This window comes from Phacochoerus africanus, chromosome 15 (genome assembly GCF_016906955.1).
Source record: "Phacochoerus africanus isolate WHEZ1 chromosome 15, ROS_Pafr_v1, whole genome shotgun sequence".
Taxonomy (NCBI): domain Eukaryota; kingdom Metazoa; phylum Chordata; class Mammalia; order Artiodactyla; family Suidae; genus Phacochoerus; species Phacochoerus africanus.
In genome coordinates this window covers 35152608-35169090 of record NC_062558.1, presented here as the reverse complement: position 1 = coordinate 35169090, position 16483 = coordinate 35152608, and the positions used below count along the sequence as shown (strand labels likewise).

The following is a 16483-nucleotide window of genomic DNA, read 5'->3' as shown; positions in this document are numbered from 1 at the left end:
CAGACTTTGCCCTTGGGTGACCCTCCAGGATCATCCAGGGGAGAACACAGGAGGACCTCAGCTTCAATCACCAGTTCCACTCAGGTGACTCACACAAGGTTATTTCCAGCCTCTACCTTTCATCTGAGCTTTAGACCAGGACATCCAGCCCCTACTCAACATCTCCTCCTGGGCAGCTTGAAGCTTATGGAGGTTAAGCCACTTGGCCAAGGTAATAAGCCTGGAGCAGAGCTGGGTCACAAACCCAAGTAGTCAAACCACAACCATCCCCTGATACTATAATAAACACAAAGCATCTTCTCTTTGTAGCGCCAAGGCTTTGGCACCAGAGAGAAAATGCACTACTTCTCCTAACTCCTGCTATCATTTTCATTATTGCTGTCATCATCATTACTACAGCCACCAGGAGATACAAAGTATAGAGCACCTTCAGTTACAGGAGGCATTAAGCTATAGCCTTTTTTTTTTTTTTTTTAAATGGCTGCACCCAGAGCATATGGAAATTCCCAGGCCAGGGATCAAATCCAAGTCACAGCTGTGACCTATACCACAGCTGCAACAACACTGGATCCTTAACCCACTGTGCCAGGCTGGGGATTGAACCCATGCCTCCATAGCAAACTGAGCTGCAGCCAGATTCTTACCTCTCTGCACCACAATGAACTCCAGCTGTAGCCTTTTTATACAAGATCTCTTATCCCTACCCTGTGAGAGAGATCAATGTTATCCCCATTTCACAGATGAGGAGACTGAGGCAAACATGAGTGAAAACGTCAATAATAGATTTGAATCCAAAACAGGTATGTTCACGAAATAGAAATCATTTAGTGAAAACAGTCAGCCATGAACAGGATTGGTAGAGGACTCGATCTTCAATGGGAGAAGATCTACCCATAAAATTGTGATGTCACTGCTTCTAGGCTAAGTTCACGGAAAACTCTGATGTGACTCACCATGCTTTTCCTCTTCCCCCACCAGAAGCAAAGGACTCTGAGCCCTAGAGACAGCTCCAAAGATGGGGCTAGGCGTGAATCCCTCCATGTGTGGAGAACAGCCACCTGCCATCCAGAAGCACCCACCTTGGACTATTACATGAGCAAGAAATAGACTTCTCTTGTATTAAGCCACTTAATGTTCCCAGGCTTATTTGTTAGGGCAGCTACCATTAATCTGACAAATACAAATGGTGAATTCACATGTATACTTGAAAAACTGCCTGAAGGATATACAGCAATATGTTAATGTGATTCTCTCTGGCTGAAGACATTCTGGGTGAATTTCATTTTCTTTTTGCTGATCTGCATTTTCAACCACAAATGAGTTATCACTTGTGTAATAAGACGCAAAAGTTAAGTGATGGCAGATGTCACCCGTGCCAATGTAGAATCTTTGAAATTCGAGAAAAGTGGTGGCCATTGGCATACTCTTCACCCACACAAGTCCTCTCCTGGTCACATGATAATTTACTAACAGGCATGTACAATATACATAAGATGATGCTAATAATAATAATAATAATGTAGTACATTTATAGCGCTTCCTTCACAAAAGTCCCGGGGTGTTTTACATTCCAGCACAATTAAAGACAGCCACAGACAAAAACCTTTTCAGCTGTGCTTTATAACGGGAAAGCAATTCAGCTTTTTGAAACATAAAAGGAAGCCTATTCCACTTGATGACTGGGGGTGGGGGGCAGAATGGAATCTTCATGTGCTCAGGCCCCCAACTCTTATATGATATATATATAGGACAATCCAACTGGCCTGAAGAAAAAAGAAAATCAGAAAGCCCCTAAGGACAGAGTTACAGAGAAAGTAAGTAGAGACCTCATTCCGGCACCACATTACCGTCTTAGCAGAAGGTAGGGTCCTCTGTTTGTCAAACATAGCAGCTTGGCGCTATTATATTTGAAGGCATAAAAAACAGGAGCTGATTTGGAGTTGGAAATAAATAACGTATTAAGTAGCTCCCAATATTTACCAGGTTTAAAATGCTGTGCAAATGAGGCCCCGTGGGATTTCATTACGACCTCATCCTCCGGAGACGGGTACTGGCTGGATGTCACGTGCATGTGGGTAATACAGTCAAGATGAGAAACACGACTGCAGAGCTGCACTTGTGTTTGGGGACCATTGACTGAAACAGCCCACCTTGGCCAGGCACACTGATAGGCACGTGCATGAACTGTCTCACAACAGGAGGCCCTGCTAAGTAAGGAACATGGTGCTGCCCTGAAGACTAACCAGGAGGACCTGGAGAGGGGCCAATAGGAGGGAGGAGATGACCAACTTCCCAGGATCCTTTGTGCTGGAATCCATCTTGGCAGAGAGATGTGGGCACCACCAGGAAGGACCCTGGACCAGACCAAGAATGGGCTGAGCAAGATGACTGGCCAGAGACAACATGGAAACTAACCCCATTGCCATAAAACCAGAGGCTGCGAGCCACGGGGCAAAGCTGTTCTCCTGGGTTCCTTCACCCTCCTGCTCTTGGTCCGGGTGCCCCTTCCCGGACGTCTCTCGCTTTGTCAGCACGTCTGTCTCCTCGCACAATTCATTCCTGAGTGTTAGATAAGAGCCCATTCTTGGGCCCTTCTTGAACCCCGGGCACCCAGTGAGGGGATGGAGGACATGCACAAAATGAGGAAACCTTCCTGAGAACAGTGAAGAAATGCTGTCCTTCCTTTCCTCTCATTCCTGAGGTACACAGCCCAAGCCCCTCATGTCTGGATCCCTCCTACTCCCATCCCCACAAAAGCATCTCAGGGAGGTTCACTGTGTTTGTTCCCAAATGCAGAGCAACCATTCAGCATCTTTCTGGGAGTTCCACGCAGGCAGAAACACCAGGCTGACGGCCGGGACACCCCAGAGCCCCCTTTCCTCTGCTTGTGTCCTTCAGGGCTGGGCTTGGTCGATGGCGTCACTGCTCTCAAGCAAATGAGTTCTGACACATTTGACACAACCAGCCCAGTGTCCAAGGAGGCGGCAGCCAGGCCATCAGGAAACTCCCAGAGCGGTGGGAGCAGCTCCTGTTTAAAAGCTTTCTATGGCTTCCCTGTGCGTTAGGTTTAAACTCCATGGCTTTACCTGCCCTTCTGAGGCCCTGCAGCCCCTTTTCCTCCCACCCTGCCATCACTGCACTGGCTGGCAGTCCTCAAAGTACCCACCTCATTCCCACCTTGAAACTGAATCCCCCTAAAACTGAGTTCATGATTGACCTCTCTATACAAGACTTCATTCCTTTTCTTGTCCCGTATCTGTTCCCCCCTCAAGATTGAGGGGTATCAAAGAAAAGGGGGCTTGTAACTGAGCAAGACCCTATGAGGCTTTCCCAAGACAGACCCCCCCCACACACATCCTCCCCTTGCCTCTGGCTTAAGGAAAACTTCAGTCTCCTAGGCCTTCCCTGAGTTTCAAAGAACATATTTAATTGGAGAGTGAGAAAATGCAAAAACAAAGGAAAACAGTCAAGCAAAACAAATTAATAATAGTTGAGCCATTAAACAAGTCAAAGACCTTTAGTTTCTCTGCAAGCGCTGCAGGTAATATTCTGAGCCAAATCCTTTGAGCTGTTTTGCCTCGCAACTAAAACTCCCACCAGGTGGAGGAAGTTAACTGTATCCTGCCCACAAGCACTAGACCCCAGACTGGTTGGAACCAGAAGGTTGAGACGAGGACTGCCGATGACCTCTCCACCAACCAATCAGAAGAACGTCCCTAGGCTGATCATGCATGCCAGAAGCCCCCGCTGTCACCTGTCTTTAGAAATGGTTCCCTGAGAGCCATCAGAGAGCTGGGCCACAGTCCTTGCCTGGTGCCCTGCAAAACACACTGTACCTTCCTTCACCACAACCTGGTGTCAGTATATTGTCTTAACTGTGCACAGGCAAGAGGACCCAAATGTGGTTCTGTAACAACCTCAGGCCTTTGCATCTGCCGTACCCCTACCCAGACTACTTTCTTTGCCTCTCCTCATCATCATTAGGTCTCAGCTCAAGTGTCACCCCCTCCCCAAGACACCTCTTCTGAGCCCCTCTTCAAGTAGCACACCAGTCACCCCGACTAGCCCCCCTTTGTGGTTTTCAGAGCACTTAACACAATACTTTAATTCTCTTAATTGTTTAACTTGTTATTGTCTGTCTTTACTACTGGCACGTAAAGTCTTTGCATAAAACCTAGGAACCATGTTCTGAGCGCCCAGTGTGCAAGCTGGCACTCAGCCGGGGCCAGTAAATGTGAAGGCACCTTACTGAACTTACATGAGCACTGAAGCTAAAGAGATGGCTCTCAGGCCCCTGGGGGTTCTCACATCGGGACATTCTAGAGCCTTACTCATTTTGGACTCAGCAGCTTACCTCTTAGTGGCACCTGGAAGGATCATTGGGTGAGGGGCAAGGAGGTTTCGGGTTGTGCAGGAAGCTCTAGGCAGTAGAATTTCTGCCCACTCAGCATAGGAAACAGAAACAGGTTTCTTCAAAGCAGCGGTCAGAGCTTGAGCGCACATCAGAACCTTCTGGGGAGGCTTCTTAAACCACTAATAGTTGGGCCCACTCCCCTAACCTCTGATTGGTAGGGAGGGGACAATCATTTGCATTTCTAACAAGTTCCCAGGTGATGCTCATTAGGGGTGCAGGTGATGCTAGTCAGAGGTCCACGCTATGAAACATGGATTTAAAGAACTTGGGGATTCTAGATAATCGTTTGAGGGGTAGGAATTTCTGGGCTCCCCAACCTTTGTGAGCTGCTATATTAATTAAATGAGTCTTTTGCAGGGAAAGAGGATAAGAAAGCATGTGTTTGTATGAATAAGAAAGGGTGTGTGGGAGAGAGGACAAAAATGAGAGAGAGAAAGGAGAGAGTTGGTGTATCACTTAGGGTGTATATGGAAGGTGTGGGTGTGTGTTTGAGAGAGAGAGACAGCACCACACTTGTGCACTGGCCCCACTGGAATTTACAGGGCATTTCAGAAACACAAATAGAGAATTAAAGCTCTAAAAAAATGAAACTCAGTTTAGTAAGAGAGTGGTACTCAACTGTGGTTACCAAATCCTCTAGAACCTAATAAAAATGTCAGAGGCCTTGCCTTGTTGGCGTGAGATGGGGCCTGGACCTTGTATGTTACCAAGTGCTCCAGCTGATTTGGATAAAATTCAAGGTGGCCAACTCCCCCGATAGGCTATTGCTCACAACTTGAGCCCAGCCCCCTCCACCAGGCCAAGGCAGCCCCAGCAAAGAAGGAACACGCTAGACTAATGTTCAGATGGACATTCACTCAATTCCAGATTCTGCCAGTTTTCTGTGTTCTATGACCTGGGCAGGGCTCCTTTGGACTCATTGGGCTCAGTTTTCCCATCTGTAAAATGGGCACAGTGATAATCTAGAGACAATCATCGACCTCAGTTTTCCCATCCATTAAATGGGCACACAGTGATAATCGGGAGACTGACTGTCACCTGGCCTGAAATGAACCACTTGTTGAAGGCTGATGGAATCTGTTGCTTGTTATTTAGGGAGGGGTCTGCCTTTACTGACATTAAATAAATGCCCCTCAATCAGGGAAATAGTTTCAACATGAGGGAAATAGTTTCAACAATGAGGATCAGCTGTGCTCCCTTCAGCTGCATGAGAAGGAAGCATGTGCCAGAACCAGTCTCTGCCATGTCCTCCTGGCCTGAGGGAGGTGGAACAGATGCTGAGGAGGAAATGGGAACATCACTATCAACTTTTCTGGGGAGAATGACGCAGCTTCTCCCTCCCGAGCCTCATCCTTGGTGGCGACAAGGGTGGAACTGCAGCTTCCCCTCCACTGGTGCAGGCCCTTGTTCACTGTGAAAACAGTAACCTCAGTAGGGTGGTCTTCACAGCACAGACCAGGGGGCTGGGCTGGAGGAGAGGAGGCTGAGGCTGCTGAAGCCATCAGCTCTTTGATCATGTTGGGAAGTTAAGGCAGACAAATGGACACTTCCTAAAAGTGTTGTTGCCTCTGCAGCTGTCAAAATACTCCCCTTGGGCCTTCATTTTGGAAATTTCCCTATTTTTGCCCTCAAAGGCATGAGATGCTGCCCCTGCCTGCAGCCCCTCACATAAAATCCAGACCTCTCATCAGGCTTTTAGGTCCTACAACAGAGCTGCCAGAGAGAGTCGTGTGGGTGGGTTTGGTACTGAGGTCTGAGCCCCATCCAGACTAATTAAGTTAAAGACACTAGGGCAATAGTTCTTAACTGGGGTAACTTTGCCCCAGGGGACCTGGCAATACCTGAAGACCTTCTGGCGGTCACAGCTAGAGACCTGGTACTACTGGTGTCTAGTAGGCCGGGGGCAGGAAAGTCGTAAACATCCTACAAAGCTCAGGATGGGCCCATAAACGAAGAATCCAGCCCCAAATGTCACAGCACCCGGTTGAGAGACTGGGGTAGGTATGGTATTCCTTTAAAAGCCCCTCTCCACCCCCAAGCTTGAGAGCCCCTCCTCTCCCCAGCCTGGCTCCTGCCAACTTCATTGTCTACCTTCTTACCCTCACCCACCATGCTCTGGACCACAGTCTTCTTTCTGGTCCTCAAACCCTCCCAGCTCATTTCTATCCCCAGACCTTTGCATCTGCGGTTTCCTCTGCTGGGTATGTCCTGCCCCCATGTTTGCAAAGCTGCCTCCTAGCATTCAGGTCCCTGCTCAAATATCCCTTCTTCAGAGATGTTGTCTGGACCCCCACACTCTTAAAATAGCCCCAACACCCAGTCCTTCTATAGTATATCTCTTTTTTTTTTTCCTTCAAAACCCTGGGACCTACTTATTATATCTATAGTACTGCTCTGTCTCCCCTGCTAAAATGACAGCACTCTGAACTGGGTCCATGTCTGACTTGCTCACCACAGTCCCCTAGCAACCAGCAAAAGCCTGGCATTTAGTCAGTGTTTACTAAATATCTGTTGGATGGATGGATGAGGAAGCACTGAGTGATGGGGTTTTCAAGCTGTCAGAGGAATAGGTGTACCCACGATGGAGATCTGTGCTCCTGTCCTGGCCCTCTCTCCTCTCCTGGTCTCAGTTTCCGCAGCTGTACTATGGCTGGGATGGGTTCAGCAGGATCAGGCTCCTCCAGGGAAGCCTTCTTGGAGACATCAACTTCAGGGTTTTGCTTTGTCTTTGTCTCCACGGCACCGAACTAAGGTTGGTTGGCCCATACGCCTGTCACCAGATAAATAACAAATTTTCTCCCATTGAGATCCCAATACTTTATAATTCTGCCTCGTCTATTTTCCTGGGAAAACTTCCCTGTTTCCATTTCCCTTTGGGCTGGCAGGACACATCTGGCATCAATGCTGGGCACATCATAGTACTCCATGGTGATATTCTCTAGGGAAGGGTTCCCAAATATTTGTTGTATTAGAATGGGTTGGGAAGTGAAAAGGCTTCACTGACAAACAGACAAAGAGACTTGATTCACAGATTGAGGGTAATGTGGTAGACCGAAAAATGGCCCCTAAAAATATTCAGCTCCTAATTGATAGAAACTATGACTGTTACTTTATATGGCAATAGGGACTTTGCAGATGTCATTAAGTTTAGCATCTTGATTTCTGTTGTTTTCATTTTTTAAAGTTGTATTGAAGTAGAGTTGATTTACAATATTGTGATCATTTCTGTTGTACAGCGAAGTGATTCAGTTATCCAGGTACACATATCCATTCTTTTCCAGATTCTTTTCCTGGAAAAGCATCACAGAATATTAAGTAGCATTCCCTGTGCTCTACAGCAGGTCCCTGTTGGCCAGTCACTCCATAGACCACAGTGTGCATGAGCATCTTGAAACTGGAGATGATCTTGGATCATCTGGGTGGGTTGCACATGTCATCACAAGAGTCTTTATCAGATGGAGATGCAACCAGTGATGATGGAAGATGCCGTGATGCTGGCTTTGAAGATGGAGGAAGGGGCCACAAGCCAAGGACTTTGAGGGATGCAGCTCTAGGAGCTGGGAAAGTGAGGAAACAGATTCTCCTCAAGAGCCTCCAGAGAAGAAAGCAGCCCTGCCTTCATTTAGCCTAGAGAGACCTACACCAGACTTAAGACTTCAGCCCTCCCTTCATTTAGCCTAGGGAGACCTACACCAGACTTCTGACCTCCACAACTATAAGAGAATGAATGTGTGGCATCATGAGGCATGAAGTTTGTGGCAATTTGTCCCAACAGCCCTAGGAAGCTAATGGAGGTAGCACCCAGGAGTCTGCATTTACCACCTTCCTCCCTTTGGTGGCTCTGATGCAGAAGGTGCTGGCGGACCATATTTTGGGAAGCACTGCTCCAGAGCTGTTCCAGGCTGCTTCTGAAACTGCCCATTCACAGAGGACCAAAGAATTTTGCTAGAGTTGGAAGGACCCTGCAACAAACATCTGTTTCTACCTCCTCATTTCACAGATGGGGAAACTGAGATCTAAGGAACTCTGCTGCAAGGCAGAAGGGCAAGAGATGCTTTTCATTCAACTCTCTCTTTATTGGCTTTCAAATTCCATCCGGAGTTTTAAAAAATGAGCGATTGTGCAGACTGTCGATAGCTGTGCAATAGTCTCATAATGATCCAATCATGAAATGATTTAGCAATCTTGCTGCTAATTGCATTTGTGGATCTAGCAATTGGGTAACTAGTTGGTTATTACTCATTCCCCAAGGGCCATACACATCACATTATGGGGAAGCTAATCTTAGAAATACTTGTTAACTTCAATGATAATTACTAAGTAATTGGCTAGAACATGCCATTGTGAATTTATCCGGAATATGCCAGGTAATTATCTGGTTTTATGTTCCCTTTAAAATAAATCTAGGGTCCAGAAACCATTCCATTTGGTTGGCTACCATCCAACCATCAACCTTTGCCAGCCAATTGCACGAATGCGAGTGATTAATCAAATTACTCAAATATTTGGTTTCAAACTCAACGTTCAGATAAGAAACCTGGGTGGCCAACAAGTGGCTGGTGCTGAATGGGAGAGAGGAGGGCACCCAGCCCCTCCCTAAGACAAATATATAATGACATGATAATATGGGATAAGTGCCACTTCTTTGGGGCTCATCTGGCTTCTTCAAACAAAATACCAAAACACTTCAGAGACCAATTACATGTCCCAAAGCTGTGGAGTCTTTATCGCGGTGCCAGGAAAAGGCAGTGCTATTTGTGAAATCTGCAGGCAGTTATGGTGCTTGGGGAGGGGGACTCAGAATTTTGTATATAATAGAAAAGGGGCCGCCAATGCAGCTGGCTTGCGGGGGGAGTGACACATTTTCATAATGACCACTCTTTTTTCAAGGATGGTTGCTAACTGAATCCATCCATTTCCAATTAGTCAGCTCTTGGGAAAGTGGGGAGGGAGGTTTGGGTAATGGGGTTCCACTGATACCCCTGAATAAGTCAGAGGCCGGGAGGTCCTTAGACGGGCCAGGCCAGGGAGAAGAGATGATAGAATTCAAATTTTTAATTTGGGGATTTGAAAAATAGGGGTTAGCATGCCAGAGGGTGAGGAGCTGACCAGAAGGAAAGCTGGAGTAACAGACTGGTGGGCATCATAGGCAGAAGGCCAGTGGTGGGGGGAAGACCACCCTTCAAACAGTTGTGTGCACCCTAAGTGAAGGGCTGTTGACAGCCTGCTAATATAGATGATACATACTAGAAAGGGAAAAGAAAAGGGAGCTAAGGGTCTTGCTTGCAGTGGGAGGTTGTAGAAACTGCCACAGACTGTCCATCTCCCTGCATCACATCCTTACAACATGGCACTGCAAATCCTCCCATCCAGAGGTGGAGTCTATTGTCCAGGCCTTCGATGGAGCTTGGCCACGTGACCTGCTTTGGCCAATGGACATAAGCGAATGTAATACAGAGATGTGAAAGGCATTTGTCCATCAGGGCTTGACCTCTTGCTGCCTTGCTGCACTTGGAACCCAGAGACCACCATGGGGATGATCCCAAGCTAGCCTGTTGAGGAATGAAAGGCACATCCAAGAACCCAGGGTAATGAACCTGGCTTAGCTCAGAAGAACTATTGGCAGGCTAGAGAGAAACTATGAAGTTTGGGGGTAGTTTGTTACTCACCAAAAGCTTACTGATACACTCGCCTAATCAGAACAGTCCTGAATAGGATCTGGGCTGATTATTTGAGAGCCACTTCCAGTCCTGTGTAGAGCTGAGAACCACCAATTTTTACCCTGGTTTAAGGAGAGTTGAAGGGCCATCCCCAGATCTCCCATCCTTTGCAAGCACTTACCATTTGACACATGGGTTCAGTCAACCCACCAACTGCATAATTAATGGTGACAGACAATAACACACCGATCACCAAGGTCTAATAAATGGACTCAAAGAGGCTTTTCTATGGGTCAAAAGGGAACAGATCAAAGACGTACCAGCTCTTTCCTGAGCCCATAGCTCCCACTACAGTACCTGCCAAGATTCCAGGCTGTGTATCTGGGAGCTGAATGCCCGGGTTGAGAATAAGAATAAGGCTCCTGACTGACCCCTGGCATCACAGGCCAGACTACGGACAGTGCTGCTGTGGCCAGTCCTAGTGCAACAGGGGAGCAAAGGCCAGAGTTTAAAAACACACCAAAGGATTGTTCCATAACTGTTCAATGGAAACCAAAGCTCTTTTTTCCAGTGCCTACATCATTGGGTGAGGTTAGAGAGAGCAGGTCCAAGAAAGTTCTTATCAGTTGACATTTTTTTAATGTCCATTCTCTGTTAACTACCCTTTTTGTGCAGCTACAGACCATGGATCCTGGATATTTAAAAAACAATGATAGAGCCCTACAAATGAGCTCTTCTGTTTTAATGAAAGCCAGAATAAGTCATCAGAATGTGAGTCCAGGAGCCAACAAACTAGGGTCTGTGGGCCAAACCCAGCCCATCACCTAGTTGTGTGAATAAAGTTTTATTGGTACACAGCCACATAGACCCATTTGCATCTTGTCTGAGTTTCACTAGACAGTGGCAGAGTTGAGCAGTTGCTACAGAAACTGTACGGCCCGCAAAGCCAAAAATATTATTGAACCCTTTACAGAAAAAGTTTCCTGACCCTTAATTTACTTGAATCCGTTCAATTTACATTTGGAGAAAGTGAATCTCAGAGATGCTGTTCATAAATAAGAAGCACGGGGCAGGGGGGCGGTTCAGAACCAACTTTTCTGATGTCGCACATGGTGCTTGCTCCAAAGCATTATGCTGCCAAAGCTAGCATTAATAGTATTTTCTGGGAGTTCCCATTGTAGCTCAGCAGAAACGAATCTGACTAGCATCCATGAGGACACAAGTTCCATCTCTGGCCTCGCTCAGTGGGTTAAGGATCTGGCGTTGGCGTTGCCCTGAGCTGTGGTGTACGTCACAGACATGGCTCTGAACCTGCATTGCTATGGCTGTGGTGTAGGCTGGCAGCTGCAGCTCTGATTCAACCCCTAGCCTGGGAACTTCCACATGCCAAAGGTGTGGCCCTAAAGAGACAAAAGACCAAAAAAAATAAAATAGCATTCCTGGATTCTTAGATCTTTTGTGCTGTTTGTTTTTTGGCCATGCCCACTGCAGGTGGAAGATCCCAGGCCAGGGTCTGAACCTACATCATAGCAGAGACTCCAGCTGCTGCACTGACAACATCCAATCCTTAGCCTGCTGTGCCGCAAGGGAACTCCTGGAATCCCAAATTTTAAAACCATTTAAGTTGTGGAATTCCCACCGTGGCTCAGCAGGTTAAGGATATGGCATTGTCCCTGTGAGGATGCGGGTTCAAGCCCTGGCCTCACTCAGTGGGTTAGGGATCCAGTGTTGCTACCACAAGCTTTAGCATAGGGCACGGACACAACTTGGATCCTGCATTGCTGTGGCTGTGGCATATGCCTGCAGATGCAGCTCTGATTTGACCTGTATCCTGGGAACTTCCATATGTTGTAGATATGGCCAGAGAAAGAAAAATATATATATATATATAAACTGTGATTGATAAAGCCAGAGGCTCTTTGTTCACCAGAATGCTGAATCTACCAGAACTGCCATTTCTCAACTCTGCCAGAAGCAGGGCTTCGGGGGATCCTTGGGCTGGGAGCCCGGGTGGGACTGACCTGGTGATGATGGCCAGGTGGGGCGGGCTCATGCAGGCACCCATGAAGAGCACCACGTTCTCATGCCGTGTCTGCCTGTAGGCCATGACCTCCCGCTTGAAGGCCTTCAGCTGCTCTTCATTATCCCTCTCGATGTCAATCAGCCGGATGGCCACCTCACCGTGCCAGCGGCCGTGATACACCTGCCCGAAGCGGCCCTTTCCGATGAGCTCGCCGATCTCCAGCTGCTCGAAGGGGATGTCCCACTCCTGCAGGAAGATGCTGGTCTGGCTGGCCTTGCGCGGGAAGCTCCGGGCAGAGAGGAGGGACAGGTTCATCTCCTCAAAGTCATCCTCCGACTCCTCGGCCTCATCATGGCCCTCTTCGTTCTGTGGCCAGAGAGGAAGAGGGGTCAGTTCTTGCCACTGCCCCACCTTCTCACAAGCTCCTGCTGAGCCCCACTGTGCCTTTTCAGCTGGTGCATACGCGTCTATCTGCCCAGGTGCCTCTTGTCTAGAATCCACTACAGTGAAGGAGCTGAACGGGAGTGATGGCAATCCCTCTCTCCTGTGCTAAGGGGAGGCTGAGGCTCAGAGAAGAGAATGGCTGGGGGCCTGCCCATGCTGCTTCCCTCAGACTTCGCTGGTTGGGGCACTGAAAGTCCCACACTTGGGACACTGGCCAGTGGGGATGGTCAGTCGCCATGGGAAGTGCCTCACGCTAGGTTGGGCAGCTGGACAGAGCTAGGGTTACGGTTCGAGTCTCTCAACTCCTAATATCCGAGGCCCTCCTATTCTATCATGATGGGTTTTTCTAAAAAAATTTTTTTGTCTTTTTTATTTTTAGGGCTGCACCCGTGACATATGAAGTTGCCAGGCTAGGGGTCAAATTGGAGCCTTAGCTGCCAACTAATACCACAGCCATGGCAATGCCAGATCCAAGCTGCATCCGTGACCTTTACCGCAGCTCATGGCAATGCCAGATCCTTAACCTACTGAGCGAGGCCAGGGATGGAACCCACATCCTCATGGATACTAGTCGGGTTCCTAACCTGCTGAGCCACAACAGGAACTTCTTATCATGATGTTTCAACTTGCCTGGTTATTTATGTGGGAGCAAGAAAGACGACAGGCTGACATACAAGTACATCCCACACCTGCATATAACACATGGCAATTCTCGACATGGAGGGCCTTGGCTTTCCCAGGAATTTGGAATTGATGAGGCAGAAACAGGGAGATGTCAGAGCTACTCATTCTGGCCAGAGGCCTGGGGTTCCTGTGTAGCTGGAGGGCTGGGGATACAAGAATGAGAGGCTGACAGAATGAACCTAACGGTCGGACCAAATGAGCTGGAATCCGGTGGCTGTGTGACCTTGGGCAAATCACTTCGCTTCTCTGAGCCTTCCTTTCCTCATCATAAAGGAAGCTAATGACATCTGCCCCCGTGAAGCGGGGCGAGCTTTTCCATGAGGCGGAGATTTATCGAGTTCTTTGCACAGACCTGACCACCTGTGTGAAACATCCTCTGGGATGGCTGAGAAAATGCAGCTTCCTAGGGACCTACCATCTCAGCAGGGTGCCTGGGGGTGCCTGGGGCTGGGGGGCCCTGCCTCTTGCGTTCTTTTGCTGAAATAGGGAAGAAGCCAGGGGTCTAAGCCAGGCGGGATCTTCAGGGGCTTGGAGCCTGACAAGACAGTCTGAGAAGGTGACTGCTCGTCTATGTGTATGTCTGTCTGACCCCAAACCTGAGCAAGCTGTCCCCAGCAGCACACTCTGGGGAAAGGACACAGGAAAGATAACTATTTTTCAGGATCGTTTTCCAACTACCGCAATAGTTCCAGAAAAGGACAGTATTTTCTCTGCAAACCCTGACTCCATTCCCTTCCATTCAGGTGTCCTGGCTCCTCCAGCAGCTCTGGCAGGTGGGAAGAAGCCCCAGAACATTCTCAACACCCCACCACACCCATGTTCCTGAGGCCCCATCTCCTCCTCCCATGTCTTCTTTGGAAAGCAGTGGGGTGCATCCCCCTGGGTACTCACCCAGCCCTGAGCTGAATTTTCAACTAAGAATGCAAATCACTTGCCAACTTCCGCACAACTAGCTTTTCCGTGATGCACGCCATATAACGGCCCATTAGGCTGGGTGCCCGGAGGGGCCCCTCCCCACGGCTCGTTAGTCGTCCTGGAGTTAGAACATCCAGCAAACAGGGCCCCTGCACCCACAGCCTGCCCTCTGCGTCATTAAAAACAGCAACTGCCTTTGCCAAGGTGCTTCACAGCTGTCCGTTCTCACCTCTGACGTTGGCTCCACTTCAATTTGAAGTAATGGATTTCCTTCCAAGCTTTAAAGAAAGAAAAATAAATGTGACCCTCAGGTGAAAATGTGGGTCCATGTATTGACTTGATTCACGTGTGAAATGCCTTAAAATGAGAAGTCTTCACCATCAAGCCTTTCTCTCCAATTTTACTTTAATGTGTGTGTCTAAAATAACCCATAACCTCGCCACCAAGGACCAGTGTGCAAGGACATCATTTTAAATAGATTTTCTGGTCTGCTCAGGGCTTGGTTTTCTTTGTTGCTTTAGTTTCCATCAATCTAGCAGCTTCCTTATAAATTGGCTTAAATGCCACAGGTGGCAGGGTACTCAGAGCTTTAGGTGTTCCTTAGGAAAGAATTAATCAGATCACTACAGTTCTGAATCTTTGGGAAGGATCCTAGTGTTCATTTGTTCGCTCATTCACTCACTCATCCATCCATTCATTCGAATAGAATTATGTGCCAGGAACAGTGCCAGACACTGCAAGGAATACAAAGTTGAAGCTGACATGGCTCCTGAATTGAAGGAATATTTATATTACTACTGGTGTGCAGAAAGGCTACAAGTGACAAGGTCGAAAGTTAGGTATGAATTGAATCAATGGAAGGTGATGGAAATTCACAGGACAGAGGGTTACTGGATATCTTGGAAAGTTCACGGTGTTTTGAGTTGGACCTTGCCAATTACATTCAACAGAGGTGTGTGGGATGAGAATGACGGGGAGGAAGGGAGATAGGACTGGACTGGAAGACATTGGCGCGCGCGCGCGCGTGCGTGCGTGCGTGTGTGTGTGTGATGCATTCATGAGCTCCTGAGCTGCAGTTGTGTTCTGAGTAGCGGAACGTGCTTTTTCTGGGAGCTGGGGGCATGATGTGAGGCTAAGAATCGCGGACTGCGTGGGTATTATGGGATGCATTCTGTGCAGGGGTTGTCTCTGCATGTGGGTTGAGTGTACACACTGGGGAAGTTGAGGGGGGTGCTGCTGTTGACGGTGTCATTGGGGATGTACTGGGGATGTGTGGGCGTACTGGAGCACATGGGATGTGATAGAAATGTGGGGCTGCTGTGTTGTTAAAGAATCTGGCAGGGAGTGGGTTCTAGAGTAGAGGATGTGTATGTGCTCACGGTAAGCTGGCACTGGTGGGAGGAAGGCATCACATTGGCTACCACACCCCCTTCCTATTTCCCCAGTGGAAGTTTAATGGATTCCCCCCACCTATCTCCTCATTTGGGGGGGGCTCCCCCATCACAACCCTTAGACCTCACCCAGGAAGCTGCTGACCCTGCAGACAGAGTCAATCAATCCACTTGCTGGAGGGAGTCTGAAAGATTATAAGAACTCAAAGAAGGAGAGAGAAGTAGCATTTGTCATCATATTAACCAATAATTTCTAGTACAGCTTGGGAAGACAGAAACCACACTATAACAGCTGATATGCTGGGAACTTGATGCCCTGTGGGAGATTTGGGTGGAACAATGCAGCTGGAGTCCCTCCTCACACCCAAAAAGATGGACTGCCCTCTGTTTGCATCAAGGCGTGACTACAGCGGCCGGCACTATTAAATTATTTCCCTTCTGCAAAGAGTCAGTTCCCATCACTGCACGCACATTTAAGCAGATCGCAGGCACTTATTGACTCTGTTTTTCACTGGCACTCCCTGACTCTCAGTTAATAAGCTAGAGTTCATCTTGCACAAACTGTGGAATTGGTTTATGTGCAGCAGAGAAACGATCCAGGGCGAGATATCAGCACAATATCCCCTGGCAAATTGCTGTTCCTTTGATTTCAGAGATGTACCATTTCGGTCTTTAACAAAGTCTATAACATGGATTAGAAAGGATGGAGCAGCTAGGGGAGCCAGAAGAAAAACCAAGTAGGCAAAAACGTGAGTTGGGAAATCAGTCACATCAAAATTACATCCCTAGCAAGCCGCAGACTTGAGTTACTACCAAAGAAGGCAAGTTGAGGAGGGTGATTTCAGGTGTGCTGCAGAAACAACAGACCACCTGCAAAAAGGGTCTATAGCCTAAGGATGCTGAAGACGTCACACACAGAGATGTTCATTACAGCACTGTTTACAGTTAAAGC

The 16483-nt window shown here is 48.0% G+C and overlaps 1 protein-coding gene across 1 annotated transcript in view; it reads right to left on the bottom strand.

Moving 5' to 3' along the window:
• KSR2 (kinase suppressor of ras 2) overlaps nt 1–16483 on the bottom strand; it is an 84590-nt gene that overhangs the window by 47852 nt on the left and 20255 nt on the right. Inside the window, exons 8-9 of the mRNA XM_047762634.1 lie at nt 14370–14418; nt 12096–12463 (exon numbers count right to left, since the gene is read on the bottom strand). Coding sequence (XP_047618590.1) covers nt 12096–12463; nt 14370–14418 — 417 coding nt within the window. The remainder of the gene's footprint in view (nt 1–12095; nt 12464–14369; nt 14419–16483) is intronic.